The 24483-nt window shown below is 39.9% G+C and overlaps 1 protein-coding gene across 2 annotated transcripts in view; it reads right to left on the bottom strand.

The window, feature by feature from the left end:
- Positions 1–24483, bottom strand: part of CSNK2A1 (casein kinase 2 alpha 1) — a 59210-nt gene that overhangs the window by 18449 nt on the left and 16278 nt on the right. For both annotated transcript variants that reach the window (XM_029916438.1, XM_029916437.1), the window contains exons 2-7: positions 11638–11847; positions 9542–9653; positions 6690–6791; positions 6128–6178; positions 4748–4807; positions 3252–3335 (exon numbers count right to left, since the gene is read on the bottom strand). In XM_029916438.1, the coding sequence (XP_029772298.1) occupies positions 3252–3335; positions 4748–4807; positions 6128–6178; positions 6690–6791; positions 9542–9653; positions 11638–11738 (510 nt within the window). In that variant the 5' untranslated portion in view covers positions 11739–11847. The remainder of the gene's footprint in view (positions 1–3251; positions 3336–4747; positions 4808–6127; positions 6179–6689; positions 6792–9541; positions 9654–11637; positions 11848–24483) is intronic.

Raw genomic sequence — 24483 nt, 5'->3', positions numbered from 1 at the left:
ACCCCTCTGCTTTCAAGCTCCAATTTTGTCGTTTTGAAAATTGACTCACTACTGTAACTTGTTGTGACTGCCTTCTTTCATTCAAGGTGAAATTCACCAAGTCAGTGTGTTACCACTAGTTCTCCCCCACCACCACCTTTTTAAAGATTATTAAATAGAGGCGCCTGGGTGGCTCAGTCAGCTGAGCATCTGACATCGGCTCAGGTCATGATCTCACAGTCCGTGGGTTTGAGCCCTACATCGGGCTCTGTGCTGACAGCGAGCTCAGAGCCTGGAGCCTGTCTTCAGATTCTGTGTCTCTCTTTTTCTCTGCCCCTCCCCTGCTTGCTCTTGGTCTCTCAAAATAAAGACTTTAAAAAAAAAAAAAGGCCTTTTAAACAATCTTGGGGCAACAGGGTGGCTCAATTGGCAAGGCACCCAACTTCAGCTCAGGTCGTGATCTTGCAGTCCGTGAGTTCGAGCCCCATGCAGGGGGCTCTGTGCTGACAGCTCAGAGTCTGGAGCCTGCTTGGGATTCTGTGTCTCCCTCTCTCTCTGCCCTTCCTCTGCTCTCACTCTGTTGCTGTCTCTCAAAAATAAATGAACACCAAAAATTAAAAAAATATATATGTAAAAAGATTTAAAAAAATTTTTTATGGTGTTTATTTTTGAGAGACAAATACAGTGCAAGCATGGGAGGGTCAGAGAGAGAGGGAGACACAGAATCTGAAGCAGGCTCTAGGCTCTGAGTTGTCAGCACAGAGCCTGATGTGGGGCTCGAACCCACGAACTGTGAGATCATGACCTGAGCTGAAATCAGACGCTTAGCCAACTGAGCCACCCAGATGCCCTGTAAAAAAGATTTGTAAATAACCTCTACAACTAACTCAGGGCTTGAACTTACAACCCCAAGCCCAAGAGTCACATGCTCCACAGACTAACCCAGCCCCAGAAGCCCCTAGGTTCTTTCCTTTTTAATGCTGAAGAATACTACTTAGTAATAATACCACATAATGCTACAGTTCAATTACCCATTCACCTAATGAAGGTTGCGTTTTTCTCACTTTTGAGCTATTACAAATAAAGCCATGTTCATATATAGATTTCTGGGTAGACCTAAGTTTTTGTTTCTTTTAGATAAATGACTTACTCCTAGACTGTCTGGTAAGCATACATTTAGCTTTTAAAGAAACCAACAAACGAGGGGCATCTGGGTGCTCAGCTGGTTGAGTGGCTGACTTTGGTTCAGGTCATGATCTTGCAGTTTGACTTCAGGCCCCACATCAGGCTTGCTGCTGTCAGTGCAGAGCCTGCTTTGGATCCTCTGTCCCTCTCTCTGCCCCTCTCCTGCTTTTTGTGCTCTTTCAAAAACAAACAAACATTAACAAACAAACAAAAAAAAAAACAATGAAAGAAAGAGGAAAAGAGAGAGAGAAAAAGAGAAAAGGAAGGAAGGAAGAATGAAAGAAAGAAGGAAAGAAACTGACAAACTAAGAAACAATAGTTGGGCATTTTCCAAAATGGCCGTGCCGCTCCATGTTCCTGCTGGCAATGCACTAGAGATGGAGTTTCTCTGCATTCTTGCCAGCATGTGGTATTGTCACTATTTTTAATTGTTCTAATAGATGTATAATGAATTTTTAAAAATTTAAGTGACAGTATGTCAACCCTTTGCTCAAACCCTGCAAAAAAAAAAAAAAAAAGCTCTGCATCTTCAGAGAAAAGGCCTGATGATGATCTTTAAGGTTTTACGTGATGTGGTTCTCTATCTCATTTTGCTCCTCTCCCTTCTGTTCATTCTATCTAGCTCTATCTGTCCAACATGCCAGGCATTTTTGCCTCAGGGCCTTTGCACTGGCCATTTCCTCTATTTGGGACACATTTGTTTTTGAGATTACATGGCATGGCTGTCGTTAAAGTGTCACCTTTCCAATGAAACCATTCCCTTAACAACCTTATTTAAAACCATAACACCCTCTACGATTCCCTATTCATGATTTCTCTTCCATATCACTATTTTTTTTTAAATGTTTATTTAATTTTGAGAGAGAGAGCCTCAGCAGGGGAGGGGCAGAGAGAGAGGGGAACATAGGATCTGAAGCGGTTTTCCGCACTGACAAGCAGCAAGCCTGATGTGGGGCTTGAACTCATGAACCAAACCATGAAATTATGACCTGAGCCAAGGTCAGATGCTCAAAAAACTGGGCCACCCAGGTGCCCCTCTTCCACATCACGATTAACTTTCCATCCCACCAGCCTCCTGCAAATGCAAACTCCCTACGGACAAGAATTTTTTTTGTCTATTTGTCTCACACGTACATCCCCAGCCTCTAGAACAATAACTATTACATAGTGTGAGTCTAAAAGAATATTAGTTGAATGAACAAATCAACTATGTCCCTAAAGTCTACAACAGATAGTTAACACTGACTATAAAAGGTGGGCCTGGTCACCTTAAAAAAACTTGATTATAAAGCCATGTGGTCAGTGCAGCTCTCATTGAAAGCATTTGTAAAGCTCGGGGGCCTCATGACACTTGCTAGTAGGCAGCAGGATTTTCTGAGTATTTTATCTATATCACAACCGTGTACACTTAATTCTCACAATAATCTAGTGGGACACAGAGCAATTATTAGGCCCATTATAAAAGAAAAAGTAGGTAAATGAGGAGTTTCCCAAGAAATTGGTTATTTAATTAATGAAACTAGAAGTCAACTTCCCTGTCCAAAGCTAATGTTTTGCCTACCAATCTGGTTTATTATTTTTTAATGTTTATTTTTGAGATATAGAAAGGCAGAGTGTGAGTCGGGGAGGGTCAGAGAGAGAGGGGGGACACAGAATCTGAACCAGGCTCCAGGCTCTGAGCTGTCAGCACAGAGCCCGATGCGGAGATCAAAGCCATGAACCATGAGATTATGACCTGAGCCGAGGTCGGACGCTTAAAAGACTGAGCACCCAGGCATCCCCCTCCTTTTTAAAAAGTCATCTCTACACCCAACATGGGGGTTAAACTCACGACCTGGAGGTCAAGAATTGCATGTTCCACCTACTGAGCCAGCCAGGCTCAAATCTATCTCCTTCTTCATAGTATTCTTAGGAATAGAAATAGTGGTTTCAACATTCTGATTTGTTAATGAGTTCATTCATTTACCAAACATTTATCAAGTGCCAAATAGGTACGAGAGACTGTGATAGGTGCCAGGGATAAAGTGTTGAAGATGAGCTGATAATGATCATATTGATAAATAAGACTGGTCGGTATACCACTTTACCTTTCTGTGCTCATGATCAATCATGACATTATGGGGCTTCACATCTCTGTGCATAATTCCCATGCTGTGACAATAATCCAGGGCCTGTAAGAAGAACAGTTAAGAAAGGAAGAGTTAGCCTGCTTAAGAGTGACTTTCTTAAAGTCTTTTACTTTTTCCTCTATAGTTTTCCTTCTGGCCTCACAAAAACCCTGTGAGTCAAGAATAGGACAATCACTCCCACAGGTGTTCTTCAGAGACTTCTTCAAGATCCCACAGTCAAGAGAACTCACAGCCTCTGAACTTCAAGTTTTATTCCTACACTGCTCTGTTCAAAAGCACCAAAAGTGTATACCTACTGTACCACTTCCAATCCCTGCGCCTTACCCAAAGGCTGGATTATTTTCAGAAACACAGGCTTCTCAAAAGAAAACTGGTCTGTTCTACAAACCTCTTATTCAAAGAACAATAATCCTCTAGCGGTTAAGAGTACACAATAAGGGTTGGCAAACCATGGTTCATGGGCCAGATATGGCCTGCTGCCTGTTTTTGTGAATAATGTTCTACTGGAACACAGCCACACCGGTTTGTTAACTGCCTTTGTGTTACCAGTGTGAGAAAGACCCTACGGCCCACGAAGCCAAAAATTGTACTGTTTGTCCCTGTACCTGATTTATGACAGCAAATCTGATTTGAAAACATGTCCAATCTCAAACCATGGTGAACTGAGGGGCATAACCTTTGGGGTTGGCTAATCCCAGCCTTTAGGCCAGTTGAGGTCATTGGCCAAGTTCTTGTCCTTCCTGAAGAGCAACTTGGGTTTCTATGGTTTCCTGGGCTAGACAAGTATATCCTTAACTTTGTGAAGTCCTGCTTGTCACAATATCTCTGCTGGAATTGTCTCTTTAGGGTTCTACTAAGGTTCAAATGCAGGCTTTATAGCAACCCTCATTTAGTAAGAAACTTTAGCCACTTCCTCGCAATTTTCTCATCTATAGAGATGACCTTAATGCTTACTAGGAGCAATATAATTGGTGATCCCAGGTTAGAAATCAAAGTCCACTCTAAATCAGCAGTCTCCGAGCAGAGGTTAACACAATCCTAGGACAATGACTAGGGCTGAGTTAGAGTTTACTGTTTTACTTGTTGAATTTTAAGTAAAAGAAAGTATACCACAAGCCAGCATATCAGAAGTTATTTTTGTATGTATTAACAGTTTAATTGTAACTTTCATGGGAGCATGATGGAGGTTACAAATAGTTTAAAGGGGTCCCAGCTCACTTCCAAGCACTGTTTCCAAAGCATTCTAAATTACATTCCTACTAGACTCTACTCCACAACGCTTACATTAGCACAAGGACTCCGATGCTTTAACTTATTAAACAGTTATATGAACATGAGGCCCTTTCTTTCAACATACTTTCCAAAGTTAATTCACTGGCTTTTCCACAGTTAATTGGACCATTTAACAAAAGGAAGAGAAAACTAAAGATATTTAGTATCCCAGGTTCCCTTACCTTCAGAATCTCATACATGTAAAATCGAATATCATAGTCTGTTAACGTCTGGTACAATTGCTGTTAAAGACAAATGCAACATTTGAGCCATGAAATAATGCTGATAGGAAGGCAATTTCTCATCTTTGCAGTAATTCAAAACAAGACTTGGTTTGTTTGCTACGATTCTAGGATCTGTCTGTTCAGTGGTCTCTACTTCTCCAACAGAAAATTTGCTTTTTAAAAAAGATATTTTAGGTCTTTATACGCAAAAGTGAAGACTTAAACTTGTATTGCTTAAGCTATAACCCACTATTGGGAACGCATCAATTTATATATGCAGCATGCACTGATACACATTTGCAGTTTAGTTTGCTTTTCATTTACCTCCAGGCCTTCTCATACGAGGCATTCCGGCAAATATACACCCTCCTTAGTAGGGAACTAACCCACCTTTGAGGTACATAGCTCTATAGGCATTGTGGATCGCCAGTGAGTATGCAAGATGGCTTCCTGCCAAATCTGTCAGTTTGACAGAACTATTCTCATCCCAATTTGAAAGTAAACTCTGAACAACTGTTATATATCCTTTCCAGGTTCCAAGAAGCTGTAGATTTCTTTTTCAATCTATGTATCACTCAACTGTGATATTCTGAGTTTTCTTTGAAGTTATCATTCTGCTCCTAAAACAGTTATTTTTCCTTTTTTTCATCCTCCCAGCAAAGGGTTCACAGGATTCACCCATTTACTGATAAATAACGTTCTTACTATGGGTCTGTGAAAGGGCAAGTCAAGTACCTTTATAGCCTGTAACCCAAGAGAGTGCCCACATTCCTCTGCTGTACTGGAATGGAGAACTGTTTGAAATAAGGCGGCCACCAGACGGGCTGGAGTCAGACCTGATGCAGAGGTCCGGATTATATCAGAGTTCGTACCATGCTTCTCTACCCGCCCCCTTTTTGTGATCTGTAGCGCAGGATTTCTGAGGAACCACGGTATGAGCAGTGCTTGCTTGTACACATGCAATGCACTCCTTCCCGAACACAGTTGTTCTAACGTGAAATGCTCTGCAGCCAGGTCCTGAATGAGCATGTGCTGTGGCCTTTCTTAGGTCTGACATCTGTAGAGACCGTCACATGAATGGCAGAGGTGGTGAGAAGTGTATGTGCTTGTAATTAAGAGCACAAAACAAACAAAAGGGCAGAATACCCAGATGTGGAAACTGGACACTGCTTGTACAGAAGTTTCTCGATCTTAAAATAAGGATAATTCTCTACCTTAAGTAAGGACAAAAAGCTCTTTTGAAGCATGTTATTAGAAGGAAGCTCTCTTCTAAAGCTAAAGGGCTTTCTATGTGGCCGAAAATCCCAGCACCTTGAAATGGTCGGTTATACATTATACCTTGAAGTCTGTGTTGTTTACGTGTTCAAAAACCAAGGCAGGGGTTCGTGACTAGAGGAAAGAAAAAGAAAACACATATTAGCAACAGCCCCAGCAGCTGCAGTGGGCCAATGTCTGCGGATACTACGTGGTGATTGGTAGTCCTCGCCTCAGTAGTAGGAAACCCTCTATTGCTGCGAGCCCTCCCCGCTCTGATCACCACCACACTTAGGTCATTTTTGGGATGGATTTCAAACAGAAGACATGGAGCTGAAGTCTCACCAGGCTCTAGGCAGCCCGACAATGCGCCCATCGCCCATCGGCATCGGACCTGAGTTTGCAAAATGGATTAACACATTTCAGTTTCCAGTGCTATCAGTCTCTTAGCCTAGAAGAATAAGAAATAGTCTGTGGGTGGAGGTCTCTTTGAAAGAAAGACCCAAGCTAGTTAAATGGTATAACTGATTGAGCACTTTTAAAGCAGGACTTAACGGTAGAGGGGGGAAAATAAAGAGGCCAGTTGTGCTCCGGGTCAAACACCACCTCAGCCCTGGTGGGCCTTGCCAGCGCCTACCATACTCACCACGGGGTCTTTTACAATGTCTGCCAGTGTGATGATATTGGGGCCGCCTCGTAAATTCTCCAAAATCTTTATTTCACGCTTGATTTTCTTCTTCTTTACTGGCTGAAAGGGTAAAAGCACATCAGTGGAATTATTGCAGAGTATTTCAACATGTACATGTAATAAATAAATGGCTGCTTAGGAGCTCTCTGAAGGAAGGATATGCGTCCATCCCGTCTCTGAGCCTCCTTCTCCTAGCCCTGTGCCAGCGTTCTGTGGGCACTTAGCAAACGTGGAATTGAAAGAAAACAAGATTTTCATCCCAAAGACCAAACCTCTGCAGAACTAGTATTTAATTCCAGTCATCAATCTTAGCATATTAACTTACAAGGACTGTATTGTTAGTAATACTAAATTATATCTTGCACAAGTCTCTGACAATTAGGATGAAACATGGGCTCTTTCCATTCCTTCCTTTTACGTCTATAGACTTCCCCCACCCTATAGAGGGGAAGTCAGGACCAACAGCAAGGATGACCAAAACATCTTTGTGCAGCGTAACAGTGGTTAAATGTGGGCCTTGGAGTCAGACTACCTAATGTGAATCCCGCTTTCATTACCTGCTGGCTGTGGGACTGTGGGTTCCCTAAGCCTTTCACTATGGGTAAAAATGACTGATACAAAGAGTACATATCTCAGAATATGGCTGGGACCTAACCCATAATATCTGCCTAGCTTTATCACCAATATTCCTATAAATGAACTGTTCTGTCCATTTAAAAAAGACCATTCTAGAGAATCCCTGGAGTGTATCTTCCTCTTTCTTTGTCCTCACCTGTCATTTCTACATCTGTTCTCGTACAGAAATCCCTTTCATTTTTCTGAGGAGAGCTTTGGTCCAACTGCACCCCCTCCACAACGCCTTCCTTCTAAATAGTCTAAAACAGTGCCTGTCCAAAAGGAATACAATGCAAGCCACATATATATTTTAAATGTTCTAGTACCCACATTAAAAAAAAGTAAAGAAACAGACCAAATTAATTTTAATATATTTAACAAAATATATGCAAAACCTTATCATTTCAGCATATAAGTCAATGTGAAATGCTCAAAAGCCACATGTGGCCCATACCTGCTACACTGGACCATGCAGCTCTTTCCTAGGGTGTAGGTCACCCCAGGCTATTGCTACACTGCATGTAATTCTCAGAAATTGTTTTAAGTATGTTTCAACTCTTTATCAACAAGATCAGTGGTTACCAAATTTCATGATCAATAGTCACCTTGGGTTTTATTTTTTAAGTTTATTTTGAGAGAAAGAGAGAGAGCAAGCAGGGGAGGGACAGAAAGAGAGGGAGAGAATCTCAAGGAGGCTCTGCACATTTTTTTTTATTTTATAAAGTGTTTATTTATTTAAAGAGAGGGCAAGCAGGGGTGTATGTGCTCGAGTGAGGGAGGAGCAGAGAGAGAGAAGGAGAGAGAGAATCCCAAGCTGGCTTTGTGCTGTCAGTGCAGAGCCTGACTCGGGGCTTGACCTCACAGACTGTGAAACTGTACCCTGAGCTGAAATCAAGAGCTGGACACTTAATTGACTAAACCGTCCAGGTGCCCCAGTGTATAACATTTGAAATGGCACCCACGTTATTAAACATTTTTTTTGTTATTTAGGCTTAACTACCTAAAAGTTACTGGCATAATATGGGTGCCTGTACCTTGAGAAAGTAAGGGAACCTTTGCTTCTCAGTATCAAATATGGAAAAATCCCTATACCAAGGAACTATATGCTAAGTTCTTGTCATACGAGAGTGTACAATACAGTTATAAGTAACTTAACAAGTTGCATATCGGTAGCCCATTGGCAAATCTGGCCCGCAGTGTTTTTATTTATTATTATTTTTTTAAATGTTTGTTTATTTTGAAAGAGGAAAAGAGCAAGCAGGGGAGGGGCTGATAGAGAGAAAGAGAGAATAACAAGCAGGCTCAGTGCTGTCAGCTTGACCTCACGGACCATGAGATCATGACCTGAGCCAATATCAAGAGTCAGACGCTTAATCAACTGAGCCACCCAGGAGCCCGGGTAGTGTTTTTTAAAATTCTTGAGCCAACATTTAAAAGCCAGGGGACTTCATATAAACACAAATGTTTACTTTCTTTTTGCAGAAGAGTGTCGAACAGCACCGGACCTGCACTCCTGCAAAGCAACTACCAGCCGGGGCTGGAGCACGGGCGGCAGTGCCCGTCACAGGCACCACACCACGCCAGCCGCACTGACAGCAACAGCCTGCCTAAAGTTTAAAGGCCTGCATTTGTGACTCCTCATCCTTACACAGAAAAGGTAACAACTTATTGAAAACAAAAGGATGGACTATAACTGAAAATACAGGAAATCAGTAGTAGGCAAGACCTAGGAGAGAAAAGATTGAAACTTTACTCCCTTCCTCTGCCACAATCTAGCTGAGCTGTTTGACTTGAGCCAAATCGCTTCTCTGGCTTCCATTTCCTGATCTGTCAAATAAAGACAACCTCTTCTGGGGGCCTGGCTGGCTCAGTTGGCTAAGCACATCTGACTTGGGCTCAGTCATGGTCTCATAGTTAGTGAGTTCAAGCCCTGCAGCGGAAGAGCCCCACTTCTCTCTCTCTCCCTCTCACTTGAGCACTCTTTCTCAAAAAAAAAAAAAAAAAAAAAAAAAAAAAAAAAAAAAGCATCTTCTTATCAACTACATAGGATAGAGTAAAATTAAAGTGTTAAAGCAATACAAAAACCTTTTCAAAAGCTACTTTAAATAAAAAAGGTATCACTATTACTTAAAAAACAAAAAAACCCTAAATTCCAAATACTTTTGAAATTATAATCTCTTTCTTCTTATACTCACCTTGAGAATTTTAACAACAACTTTTTCATTATTTGTGATATTGATGGCTTCAAACACTTCACTGTATTTACCCCGGCCTAATTTTCGAACGAGCTGGTAGTCATCTTGATTACTATGAACAAAAAGAGTCAAAGTCACAATGATTTCAAAAGTTCAAACTATAAGGCACTAATTAACTTTAAAAACTGTACCACCAGTAAGGAGTGAAAGAAATAAGAGGTATTTCAAATAATTCCCAAATTGGTTTCTCTGTATTTTAAAAATCAGGCCATTAATTAAAAATGTATGCTCTAAATCCTAGAATTAGAAAAGCTTAAGCCTTTCAATTATTCTTTCAAATCCCAAAGTTTCATTTCTACCGGCACCCCACACCCAGCTATCTGCTATCAGGCCTGTTATGTGCTCGTATCCGACAACAGACGGCTTTCCCCTGGAGGGTAATGTTCATGTATTTCTGTCCTCTTGTGCCTGACCCAGTGCTGGCACCTAGCAGGAAGTCAATTTGTGTCGTAAGAGTATCTCAATTCAGCCACACATTGGAAGCAGATTTTTAATGGACGTGTTTTGCAAATAAAAGTGGCTTTCAAACATGAGACTTGACTTCCCACTTGCCCTCCAAGGCAAGCCCTGAGGACAGTCCATGTAAGAGGTTTGCAAATCACACTACAGATCATGAATCATAGTTGGGGGGGGGGTCCCTTCCTCTATTTTTACCCATATTCCATGACCACTAGCAACATCAGAGGTAAAAAATACGGAAAATGCCAATATTTTCTTCCTGCCTCTGATGACAATTTAGATGACTGCTTTAAAGAAGAAGTCAAAATTCTCCTTACTCCTGCTGGGGATACTGAAAATCCAACATGTAACAAATTAGCCATCCACTGTCCTCAAGCAGCTAAAAGGAAAGCAAAAGAACAGACAAGGCAGATGGTAGTAAGGACAACGGACAGTGTATTAAGGCAGGTCTAGGGGAGCAGACTCTTAGTTCTGACTGAGTTCTCCTGTGGCAGGCACAGAATACAAATGCATGTGAGCAAACAGTGCCATGCCAAACCTCAGAAGGTTTTGTGTTATTGAAGCAGAACTAAGTGCAAAGCACTCAGAGTGTGGTTGAAATTTCTTTAGCAAAACACAGGTATTCCTAGAGTTCGAAGCCTGTGACAAGAGAGGAATTGTTAGATTATCAATAACAACATTTACTGATATTGTACCGCTGGTTCTTGATGGTATCTATGAAGCACACTGTTCCTCCTTTTGCAGAGGCCTTGCATTTACTACTAAGAATCATGGCCCAATCAGGATTACAGGACTCCTTATGTCAATTTTGGGAGACCATCTTTAACCACTTACATTACACATGACTAGATATAAAATGTAGCATGTGGGAGCTATAGCTTTATGCCTTTCCAAATTGCTTTCTTTTGCACTGGATGTCAAAATGGTTTTATCACAGTAAGCATGACCTGATCAATTAAATGCCGACATGTTGGGACAAGAGATACAAACATCCAAATAAGATTCTGCACAGAGAATAAGGGGCAAACATGGCTACTGAGGCAGACTGCAGCTGTTCAAAATGGAATTAAGGCTTAATTCCAGGTTACACATGGCTTGCCTCATGATAAGGGTAAACAGTGATAACGGTTTAATTTTGCTTCTACCAGAAAGAGGACATCTTTCTGGAAAACTTGCTTCATCCTTCAGTATCATCATGGGACAACATTCTCTGACCTCAAAAATACTTTATGTAAGAGGATGGTTTTTAAACTCGCTCAAGTACTAATTCTCACCTAACCACAAAGCCCTCAGCTGAGACAAGCTGACATGTAACTGTTTGTTACCAGCCTTTTATCCAGAATATGTAAGTCCAGGGAAAGAATAAGAGACGGAAATAATTTTTAAATAGTAAGTCCATCAAAAGTTAATTTGCCAAAGCAATACCTTGCTTCCTCACTGCAGAAGATGACAGAAATCAGGTTTTAATTTTGAGGTTTATAAATGCAGTCAAGAAGGGTTCCTAACACAAATTACTCAACAAATACACAAGAATCAACCCTCTGAGTGAGGACAGTGCAGTAAAAGGCCACAATTACCCCCACTCCACCACGTGCGACTCATAGTCCCAGTACTCTCGGGGTCTGTGCGTATTGACATCTGTATAAACTCTGGCCCTGCTTGGCACTGGTCCCGACATGTCAGACAGGTTGGCGAATGGAGGTGGACTTGATGTTTGGAGATCTGGCAGTCAATGTGTTCAGAAGCAGCTTGGGATATGACCTTGTTTCAGACCTGTTTTCTTCAAACTGCAAACACAAAATGCATAAAGGCCAAGGAATTATTTTTTAAAAAGCATATGTGAAGGAAAAAAAATCATCTTATATTAATGGCCTCAAATATACCTCTTCTACATATTAACCAATGACTAGATCCCAACTGTGTCAACCACAGTGTTTCCTATTACCTGGAAAGAAAAACAAAAAGAAAAAAAAAGAGAAAAAGAGAGACAAAGAAAGAGAAAGGAAAAAAAAAAGCCAAGAAACATACTTAAAACCATATTGGCTCTAATCCTATTCTGCAAAGTAGCTTGTTACCGCATCTAAAGTTTGGATGCTCTTTATAAGATAGCCTGGAAGGGGGAAATGGCATTGAGGATAAACCTATCAACATTACTACCATTTATATATTCCACAGAAATCACTGGCAAGAGTAGTTGTTTTTTTTTTTTTTTAACGTTTGCTTATTTTTGAGACTGAGAGAAACAGAAAGAGAGCTTAAGTGCGGGTGGGGCAGAGAGAGAGGGAGACACAGAACATGAAGCAGACTCCAGGCTCTGAGCTGTCAGCACAAAGCCTGATGCCAGGCTCGAACCCACGAACTGTGAGATCATGACCTGAGCCGAAGTCAGACGCTTAACCGACTGAGCCACCCAGGTGCCCTGAGAGTAGCTTTGTATAGCTCAAGTAAGACTGCTAAAAGCTAGAACAGTGGTAAAGCCGGGAGTACGGACTGTTAGCCTGACTCTAATGGTTATGAAACCAGGAAGGGAATAAAGACGTGTATGCATACATCAAAGTTCAATGTCTTTTTGTAATGATCCAAATCATTGAGCAATCTTGCATAATAAACAGGAGATTCTTAATCTTAATTGTAGATCTTTAATCTTTCAAATTGTGCCATTTGAAAGACATACTTGATTTCATTAAATTTAAAAACAGTAATAATTTCCTCTTGACTTATTTAATACAAAAGGAACCTTAAAAGAAACTGGTAAAAGACAGTAATACATGTTACCTGAACTAATGCAAAATTTGACATAAAGGGAAAAGTGGTAAAATTTTAGAAACACGCTTTCCACCTAATGAGTAAACCAAGACTACATAATAGGTAAACTGTGATGTCTTCCCCTGACCATTCCAATCTATTTATCTCTTTTCAGAGAATTCTACAGCATTTTGTTGATTCCCTTTACTCTGCATTTAGTTAAAAATGTATTGAGTCTCCAGATTTCATAACCTGAGAACACATTATTTATGTAGGTTTCTGGCTAAGGTTGTGTAAGGTTGTGTTACCTCAACTTAACTACAAGGAAATATTGGACAAACAGAAAACGAGGAAGCTTCTATTAAAAAGGGGCAGTGAGGGGTGCCTGGGTGGCTCAGTCAGCTGAGCATCATACTTTGGCTCAGGTCGTGATCTCCTGATTTGTGTGTTCAAGTCCCGCATTGGGTTCTGTGCTGACAGCTCGGAGCCAGAAGCCTACTTTGGATTCTGAGTCTCCCTCTCTCTTTGCTCCCCGCCTCCCTCCCTCACTCTCGGTCTTTCTCTCCTTCAAAAATAAACAAACATTAAAAATTAAAAACAAAAGGGGGGGCAGTGAGGGGACAGGGCACCTGGATGGCTCAATTGGTAAAGTGTCAGACTCTTAATCTCAGGATTGTGTGTTCAAGCCCCATACTGGGCATGAAGCCTACTTTTAAAAGGAGAGGGGAAGGGCACCTGGGTGGCTCAGTGGGTTAAGTGCTGACTTAGGCTCAGCTCAGGTCATGATCTCACAGTTCATGACTTCCAGCCCCATGTCGGGCTCTTGTGCTGACAGTTTGGAGCCTGGAGCCTGGAGCCTGGAGCCTGCTTTGGATTCTGTGTGTCTCTCTCAAAAGTAAACATTAAAAAAATTTTTTAAAGGGGGGAAGGGAATACATTGTACTCTTCAAAAATGTCAATACTATAAAAAACAAAAAAGGAAGGCTAAAGAGACATGATTATATACAACATCCTACCCCTAGACCGTATCCTATACTAGAGGGGGAGAAATGTTATAAAAAACAATACTGTGAGATCAAATGACAAAAACATTTAGATGGTAGGTTACTAGGAGTACGCAAGAGTACACTCACATAATAAAGCAAATGGGGTAAAATATAAAATATTACAATAGGTAAATCTGAGTAAAGGGGACACAGATGTTCTTTGTACCATTTGAATTTTTCGTTGAAACGTGATTTATAAAAACTGGTAAAATACACGTAACATAATTATTTACCAATTTAACCATGCTTTAAGAAATACAAAAATTACAGAAGCTATAGTTAACTCTTAGCCGCACAGGGCCAAATCATGGGTGGACGTGCCATTACAAAATGAGACCTCATTCCCTCCGCCCCCACAGGAAATCACATAAGTCACATTGGAAAACATTTCCCAACTCCCACTTACTAGTTCACATATCTATCAGTCTCCTCACCCAGCCTTCTGCTTTCTTAAGGCCTTGGCATTCTCTGTGAAGAGCAGAGCAAGACTGTTCACTAATGAAAACCCCTGAGATTTCTCAAGTATTTGTTTGACCCTTGCAGCTTGTGCCTCATCAGCTGGGACCTAATTTCTGAAGCGGTGGACTTGATTCTCCAGTGGGAGGACTACTTGCCGTTCTCCAACACCAGGGAGAGGTGCTTCACTTCACTATCATGCATACCAAAGCATCTGTTTACAGTAAGAGTCAGTCACAGGAATTTCAAATGGTTCTCTTTCATGAACTATACAGGGAGAAGAAAAGAGAGTCTTTGAACCATACCTCAGCAACCTCAGATAAATAAAATGGCACAAAGAGGGATGGGGGGAGAGTGATTGGCTGGGGATAAAGAGGGGATGTCAAAAGATAGGAAAGATAAATCATCAAAAATAAACATTTTATTCAAAAATAGTATTTCATTTGCAACCTCTGTAAATGTGTGTGTTCATATACAGCCTAACAAGAAAGAAATAAAGGGATGGCCTAAATTTCTCAATTATTGACTGGTTCTTTCATACGTCCCTTCCTTTGCCCATCCCTTAAGTACATGAGCATCTACTATGGAAAAGAAATTCTGCTAGGCCTTGGGAAAAGAATAACAAGCAAGGCAGAACAAGGGTGAGACAAATATGTCTTTAAGATTTTATCTGCAGATTATGGATAATGGAAACTCACTGAGGAGTTGTTTGTTATGTAGGTTACATTCATGTCCAATGCAGGACTTGAACTCAGGACCTCAAGATCAAGACCCAAGCTGAGATCGAAAGTTGGACGTTTATCCAACCAAGCCACCCATGCGTCTCTCACTGTTGAGTTTTAAGCAGAAAAGTGACCTATGTGTACAATTTGAAAAGTTTACCCTGGCTGGATGTGGGAGAGGCAGAGGAATAGATTTAGGGAGAAAGAAGGCCGTTAATAGTGACTTATGCAGGAAAAATGACAAAAGACTGACCAATGGTGGAAGCAATGGAGATAAGCGCACAAATTTGAGGAACAAAATTTATGGGGTAAAATCAATAGCTCAGGGTGATCTGGATAATTAGGTAAAAAGCGGGAGGTGACTTTTAGATTTCTGGCTAGAAAGACTGTTGATAGATACCATTTATGGAGATAGAAAACATTTTGGAAGACAGCTCATAAGTCAGGTTTTGGACTTAAGGTTAAAATGGATGAGACATTAAAAGATACTGACTGAGCAATTAGATATCCCAAATGTAGAGCTAAGAGCCTCTCAGCTAACCCTCTCAACAATTCTATGAGGCAGGCATTTCTCTCCGTAATCTACAGATAAGAAAACAGCCTAAATAACTTCCAAGGCTTGGCCATGAATATCTAGGAGAGAGTTGGGATTCAAAGCTGAGGTGGCTGACCTACAAGATTCAGGTCTTCATTCCCCTAGAACTGATCACTTTCTATCTCATATACAATAGTCTTCAAACCTTAATTTCCTTGGGGGCACCCAGATAGCTCAGTGGGTTAAGCATCTGACTATGGCTCAGGTCATAATCTCACACTTTGTGGGTTCGAGCCCCATGTTGGGCTCCAGGCTGACCGCTCAGAGCCTGAAGCCTGCTTCAGATTCTGTGTCTCCCTCTCTCTCTCTCTCTGCTCCTTCCTCACCTGCTCTGTCAAAAATAAATAAACATTAAAAAATTAAAATACACACCCACCTTAATTTCCTTATTAGACACTTAGCCCTCTGAAGTCAAGATCCATGTCTGATTTATCTTTTGGCTTTATAGTACCCAGTGTAAGGCTCCGCATTTTGTAGGGTCCTCACAAAATATTATTTGTTGATCAAATCAAGATTGGTTTTTTGTTTTTTTTTTTTAAAGACGAAATGAAAATGAAATGTGCCTCCAAAAGGTAGGGCAGCCCTATTCTGGCTATCTGGTACAAAGCCAGGAGAACCCGAAGACTGACTCAAGGGTTCCTGAGCTGTTCCCTTTGCATTCATGTTCTCTCTCCCCCAGTATTATCGCTTCCTCTGTTCAGTAACAGGGCCACAGTTAAAAGTAAGAGAATATTGGAGAAACTTGATGTTAGCCATTTTTACAACAGCTGTTTACAAGTTGGGGAAAGTACCTGAGTCCTAGATATCCTGAAGGTCAATCGTCCTGTCTAGTGTTCATCATATACCCTAAGAAATTCTGACTTGCAGAAAAAGTATTAACTTTCCTAAAAATTTCCATTTTAAATGACCTAACTTCATCTTACTGTCTCATATAATTGCATAAAAGGCGGTATAACTTTAGCAGTTAACAATTTTGTAAGGACTAAGAGCCTTTGGACTGACTCTGAAGACATGCTCATGTTTTGTTTGTTCATGCTTAGCCTAATAGAAGCCAATTCATCAACTGAAAAATTATCTTGTCCATAAAATTTTCTCTACTAAAGTCAGGCCACACCTACAACCAAAGCCAGTTATATGGCTCTGTTTGACCTATTTTTCATAAAACGCAAGGGAATGAAGACTATATCTATGAGGCTAAAACATGTACTGCCAAAATCACAGGTTTATCAACATAAATGGAATATAGAACTAATTAATTTCAATAAAAACTCCTCTTGCCTTCCTCAGCCAATCTCTCCCTCTAATCTCTTCTACTCCATGTGATTTCTGTTTTTCAATCTGGCAACTAAAAAGAAAATTAGAGGCTTAGTAAATGATCCAAAAACAGAAAACTGCATGTCTGATTAATCACTGTGCCAATGCATTTTTATAGATAAATTTCCCAGAGGAACTGGAAAAGATTATTTTGGAAGTTTAAATTTAAAAAGTTAAGTCTGTTTCCAAACTTCAATACAGTTTTACTAGTTCTTTTAACCCTAATGTTTATGAGGGTCTCCAACTTAAAAACAAAACAAAACAAACTCTCCCATCCCTAGATCAGCCATAGTGAATGAGTAAGATCCCCTAATCATTTAGAAAGGGCAAAGATTTCTATGGTGAGGAATGAGGAATGTGCTTATATTGCACTGATATATTGCACTGACTGCATGATTTAGGACTGCGTGTTCAGAAGAAATGCAATTCTATAAGGAAAACAACACCTTTTCAGCACTGCTGCAGAGAATCAGAATTTGTGGAACAAAAACTCAGGGAGAACAGAACTAGATACTTGCAACTTGCAGAAGCAAAGACAAACATTTAGTCACACAAACTTGCCTTTTCTACTTTCAAAGTGGCAATGAAATGAACACAAAAAAGCAGTGGTTAACAGAATCTGAATTACTTGTATCACGTGTCCATAGTTCCCCGTAATTTCCCATCCTCTCTTCCTTTCAAATCAAGAGCAGAATGTTCACTCAGTGAACATTTATTAAACAATTATTATGTACCAGGAAATGTGTGCCTATTGCCAGGAAGGGATTATTTCTCTAGGCCCTGGAGAATAAAGAGATACTATCTCTGCCCTTGACAAAGAAAACAGACCATCACAATCTCAAGAGATTAGTGCTTGAAAGAATTAAGTCTAAGATGCTCTGCAGGAATTGAAGTGAATTTAAGTCACCCACCAACCCATTATCATTCATTCAACAAATATTTATTGAGTACCTCAAAGTCTGGGGAAAGCTGCCAGGGAAAAAATAAGATCTAAGCTTAGTTTCAAAGGATGCATACGAATCACTCGGATGAAAAACAGCAAAACAAGAAACTGAAAAGCACAAGACTTTAAACAAGAATTTTAAAGACCTGTAACATTATACCCTAAAATTACCAAAGATGTCATTCCTTATAAGAAGCACATTAGATTAGCAATCCTTTTTTTTTTTTTTTTAATTCGGGGGATGGGGGCAAGCGGGGGAGAGGCGCAGAGAGAGAGAGAGAGAGAGAGAGAGAGAGAGAGAGAGAGAGAGAGAATGAATCTTAAGTAGGCTCCACACTCAGTGCAGAGCCCAACACAGCCCAATACAGGGCTGGATCCCACGACCCTGGGATCATGACCTGAGCCAAAATCAAGAGTTGGATGCTCAGCCCAATGAGCCACCCAGGAGCCCCTGAGAAATCTTTTTATATCTTGATTTGAAGAACACTAGAGAATACTCTACTAGACCGTTACTATATGTTCTTTAAAAAAATTTTAAACTCATAACCACTACAATTCAGATCTCATTCTCTTCCTTTCTGCACTCTGTATACAAATAAGTTCCACTGCAAAGGTCACAAAGCAAAACACCTAGAAAGTACAAATAAATAGTTAGCAGGTGTAGATCCATGAAAAGTGTAATTGGAGCTTCTCAAATTAAGAAACCCATATTTTTGCAGGTAATTTTCCTGTTTTCAGTAACGGGCTAGGTTATTTGGGTCAATCTTCCCACTGAGAATAGCTAAAGAGAACGGATTAAACACACACACAAAACAAACTTTCACATACACATATACACATCCTCATTCTCTCTCTTAAATAAAACATGTAAACAATGCCTACAGTGAAGAGAAAATGAAAACCTAGAGAAGCAAGCAAGCCCAAAGGGTCTTTGTTTTTTTTTTTTGTTTTTTTTTTTGATACAGAGAGAGACAGAATATGAGAGGGGGAGGGTCAGAGAGAGAGGGAGACACAGAACCGGAAGCAGGCTCCAGGCTCTGAGCTAGCTGTCAGCACAGAGCCCGACGCAGGGCTCGAACCCACGAACCGTGAGATCATGACCTGAGCCGAAGTCGGAGGCTTAACCAACTGAGCCACCCAGGCGCCCCAAAGGGTCTTTGTTGATCCCTGAAAATTAGAATTTTGTTCTGACAGAAACCAAAGCAAGGGCTCTCAACAAGGGAAGGAGTCTAATAGGAGACCTGCTAATAAGCTGACTTCAGAGGATTAAAACCTCAGGGTGAGAGTGAATGGGAAGTGGAAGACCCAGGAAAGAAATACAACTCTACCGAGGGAGAATCAGATTAAAAAAACCTGTTTTAAGATGGTTCCTGGACCTGGAATGTCCAGATACCTGACATGAGCAGGTTCTCGGTGGGGGAAAAATGTACCTTGCTATTACAGGCCTCGGATGGTTCCTACAAATAATTTTTCAAATTTAATATTCAGCCTGTAATCAAAGATAACTCTAGGTATTTAAAGGAAAGGACTACAAGCATAAGAACTGGCAGGAAAAAAAAAAACCAAGAAAAGACTTAAGAGACTTCTGATCTTAACAAATTCAAACTCAAAACAACCATGTTGATCTCACACTTTGATGAGTTTGAGCCCCATATCAGGCTTCACGAACACATGAAGCCTGCTTTAGATTCTCTGCTTCCACCCTGCTTGCATGTTATCTCTTTCAAAAATAAACATTAAAAAACTTTTTTAGTAATTAAAAAATATAACCATGTTGATTATGCTTATAGAAATATGAGATAAGCTTCAGAATACTAGCAAGGAACAGGACACTCTAGAAAGTAACAGATTTCAAAAAGTAAAAAGAACAAAATAGAACGTTTAGGAAGCAATAAAAAATAACAGATGAATTGACTTAAGAGTAGATTCAACAAAGTTGAAGACAAAACTAAGGAACTGGAAAACAGGTTAGTAATTATCCACAATGTAGCAGAAAGGTCAAAACTATGTAATAGCAAGAAAGAAATAATACTGTGAAATAGTTTGATATACTTTTGAGCAGTACCAGAAGAAAAGGAGAAAATGGGGCAGTGCAAGGGCAATATTTGAAAGAGGTGTAACAGTTGAAAATTTCCCAGAAGCAATGAGACACAACCATATTCTGGAAGCCAACAAATTCCAAAGAAGCTAAATTAAAAAAAATCCAAAACTAAACATACAATAATAAAGCAGTAGAAATGACAAAGACAAATCTGAAAAGCAGAGAAGTTAGATTACACTCAAAGAAGCAACAGCAGAACAGCTGATTTTCCAAAAGCAACAATGAAGCCGAAGGCAGCTTAATACCTTTAGTGTGCTAAGGAAAAAATTCTGCCAAATTCAAAGTCTACATCCAGCAAAGATCTCTAAAGAAAGAAGATAAGAGGCACCTGGATGGCTCAGTTGGTTAAGCATCCAACTTCGGCTCAGGTCATGATTTCAGTCTGTAAGTTAGAGCCCTGCATCAGGCTCTATGCCGACAGTTCAGAGCGTGGAGCCTGCTTCAGATTCTGTGTATCCCTCTTTCTATGCTCCTTCCCTGCTCATGCTCTCTCTCTCTCTCAAAAATAAAATAACATTAAAAATAAAAAAAGATAAAAAATAATAAATACCGGGATGTCTGGGTGGCTCGGTTGAGCATCTGACCTCAGCTCAAATCATGATCTCAAAGTTTGTGAGTTAAAGCTGCACCTCGAGCTCTGTGCTGGCAGCTCAGAGCCTGGAGCCTGCTTCAGATTTTGTGTCTCCTTCTCTCTGCCCCTCCCCGGCTCAGGCTCTTGTCTCTCTCTCAAAATTAAACATTAAAGGGGCGCCTGGGTGGCTCAGTCGGTTAAGCCTCCGGCTTCGGCTCAGGTCAGATCTCACGTTCGTGGGTTCGAGCCCCGCGTCAGGCTCTGTGCTGACAGCTTAGAGCCTGGAGCCTGCTTCCAGTTCTGTGTCTCCTTCTCTCTCTGCCCCTCCCCCTCTCATGCTCTGTCTCTCTCTGTATTAAAAATAAATAAAACATTAAAAAAAAATTTAAAAAAAATTGAACATTAAAAACAAAAATTTTAAAAAATAATCCCATCTGGAAGGTTTGTGTTGAAAAAGAAAGAGCAAAAAAAGAGAAAAACTATGGAAAAGTTCAAGCAACCATTAATATTAATATTTGACTTTGGTCAACTATGGCTCCAAGTTATAATACCTACAATGGTACCTACTTATACAACAAAAAGACTATGTGTTTCAAAACTAGAAAGAGGGGGGAAGTGGAATGATAAAAAGAACAAAAAAAAAAGAGAAGATAAGGAAAAAACCTCAGAACATAAACAGTGAGAAAAGCTAAACTGAAATATGACTAATTATATTCAATATAAATGAAATAAACTATCCAGATAAAAATAGAGACTGCCAGACCAAAAAAAAAAAAAAATCCGAATGAACATTAACCAAAACAGCTTAGAGAAAGAAAAACAAAGCTGGAGGAATCACACTATTTAATCTTAAGTTATTTATTACAAAGCTACAGTTATTAAAAACAGTGTGGTACTGACAAAGGGGTAAGTAGTGGAACAGAATGGAAAGTGCAGAAATAGATCCATACAAATTGGCCAATTGATTTTTGACAATGGTATAAAAGCAGTTCAATAGGAAGAAGGTAATCTTTTCTATAAAAGTTTTTAGAACATTTGCACATCCATATGCGAAATCATGAACTTCACTCTAAACTTCACACTCCTTATACAAAAAACAATTCATAATGGAGGCACCTGAGTGGCTCAGTCGGGTGAGCGTCCGACTTCAGCTCAGGTCATGATCTCACAGTTCGTGAGTCCCAGGTAGGGTTTTGCAATGATACTGCAGAGCCTGCTTCAGATCCTCTGTATCTCTCCCTCTCTTTGTCCCTCCCTCATTCATGGGCACGTGCTCGCTCTCTCAAAAAAAAAAAAAAAAAAAAATCATAATAGATGTTGGATCTAAATACAAAATGTAACACTTTCAAATCTTTAGAAGAAAATCTTGTGATCCAGGGGCCAAGAATTAGGATTAGTCAGAGGTCTTAAAACATAATAGCAAAAGCACAACCCATAAAAAATTGATAAACTGGACTTAACATTAAAGTATTTCTCCTCCTTGGGGCGCCTGGGTGGCTCAGTCGGTTAAGCGGCCAGCTTTGGCTCAGGTCATGATCTCACAGTTCGTGGGTTTGAGCCCCACGTCGGGCTCTGTGCTGACAGCTAGCTCAGAGCCTGGATCCTGCTTCAGATTCTGTGTCCCCCTCTCTCTCTGACCCTTCCCTGCTCACGCTGTCTCTCTCTGTCTCTCAAAAATAAATAAAAGACATAAAAAAATTAAAAACAAATAATAAAAAAAATTAAAGTATTTCTCCTCTGTGAGAGACACTGTTAAGAGAATGAAGAAATAAGCCAGATAGGGAAAATATATTTGCAAATCACATACACGAAAAGGACTTATATGTATAATATATAAAGAACTCAACAGTAAGAGAACAACCCAATTAACAAACAGGCAAAAGATCTGAAAGGGCATTTTGCAAAAGATCTATGGATAAGCATATGTAAAGATGCACAATATTGTTAGTCATTAGGGAAAAAAGTTAAAATAAATAAAAATGAAATATACTACAGATCTACTAAAATGGTTCAAATAAAAAACTAAAAAACAGAATACCAAAAGCTGGTGAGGTTGTAGAATAACAGAAACTAATTCATTCCTGATGGGAATGAACACAGTATATAGCCATCTGGGAAAACACGTTGGTTGTTTCTTATAAAATTAAATAGCACACAACCCAGCATTCTCACTCTTAGGTATTTTATTCAAGTGAAGTGAAAACCAATGTTCACACAAAAACCATAGGTGAAAAGCTGATAGCAGCTTTATTCATAATTGTGAAAATACTAAAACAACCAAGATGTCTAACAGGTGAACGGCTAATCAGTGGTACAAGCCCACACAATGGAAAACAAACTACTGACTTGAGCAACGCGGATGAATCTTAAATTTATTATTCTAAGTGAAGAAGCCAGATCCAAAACACTACATAATATATATTTCCATTTATAGTACATTCTAGAAAAGGCAAGCCATAAAGAGAGAGCAGAGGAGTGACTGCCCCAAGCAACGAAACTGTTCTTTGTAATACTGTAGAGGTGGATTTATTGCTTTAAGCATTGTCAAAACCCACTGATCTGTACACCACAAAAGAGTGAATATTACCAAATGCAAATTTCTAAGTCTGTCCACTGAAAGCACCTAGAAGCAGTGTCAACAAGTAGCAACACCCAAATCTTGGGTTTCTCAGTAATTTTCTCCAATAAAAGGAATGGATCAGGAAAAATAAACAGCCGGGCAAATCTTGTAGTCGAAGGGACAGGAGAGCCAATCTGAAAGAGTAACATTGCCAATGCTTGAATGATGGAACAGTGGAATTCAATTGTAACCCTAAAGAGTAAAATAAATACTCATGAGTCCACACTATATAAATAATTAAATAAAATTTGAAAATCTTCCCTACATAAGAATTCCAACTTACATACACATTCAGAAGGAAATAGCAAATAGGACCAGCAACAGTTAAGTACTGCAGCCAAGATCCACTGACAGATGCTAAACTTGGTGAGCAAAACTTTTAGGACAAACAGGATTATCTGCATAGCCTCTAAGTATCTATTCACTGATTACTCTGGTGGTTTTAACACAGTCCACAAATTATTTGGTATGCCTCCTTCAAGGAAGTGGACTTAAATGTTCCTCCCTTTAAGTTGAGTTGGACTTAGAAAAGACCTTCTAATGAAGAAATATATAGAGGGAGAAATAATAACTCTAGAGTGGAGAAACCTGGCAAACATAAACATCACTCAAGATAAATTACGTTGGCATGATATAACCTTGATGCAATGTGATAAGAAAGACAAGTCGTCTCAGTGGTATTCTCAAAAATTCATAACCACAGTTTAATCATGAGGAAACATCAGCCAAACCTAGATTGAAGGACATTCTACAATCTCACCAGTCTTCTCCAAAAGCATCAGTCTTGAAAATCAAGGAAAGATTGAGAACTGCCACAGACTGTGGAGAAGACTAAGGAGACACGGCCGACTAAATGTAATATGGTATCTTGGATTGGATCTTGGACAGAAAAAGTACATAGCTGGTAAAATCCAAATAAAGTCCAGTTTAGTTAATAGTACTGTTAAAAAATTTTATGTTTATTTATTTATTTTGAGTGTGTGTGCACAGCGGGGGAGGGGCAGAGAGAGCGAGGGAGGGAGAGAGTCCCAAAGCACCACAGAGCCTGACACAGGGCTCGATCTCATGAATCACAAGATCATGACCTCAGCCAGAAATCAAGAGTTGGACACTTACTGGACTGGGCCATCCAGATTCCCCTTGCTGTTAATGTCTTAGTTTTAAGAAAGTGTCACAGTTATGTGCAATATTAACACTAGGGGGGACTGGCAACTCTTGTGTAAATCTAAAATTATTTCAAAATTTAAAGAGTTAAATACTGACAATATTTGATGAAAAAAGGACGTGGAATAACCAAACACTCAGACATG

Source organism: Suricata suricatta, chromosome 12, assembly GCF_006229205.1.
Source record: "Suricata suricatta isolate VVHF042 chromosome 12, meerkat_22Aug2017_6uvM2_HiC, whole genome shotgun sequence".
In the NCBI taxonomy this organism is placed as follows: Eukaryota; Metazoa; Chordata; class Mammalia; order Carnivora; family Herpestidae; genus Suricata; species Suricata suricatta.
Note: the sequence above shows the minus strand (reverse complement) of the source record. Positions and strands in the feature narration are given on the sequence as shown.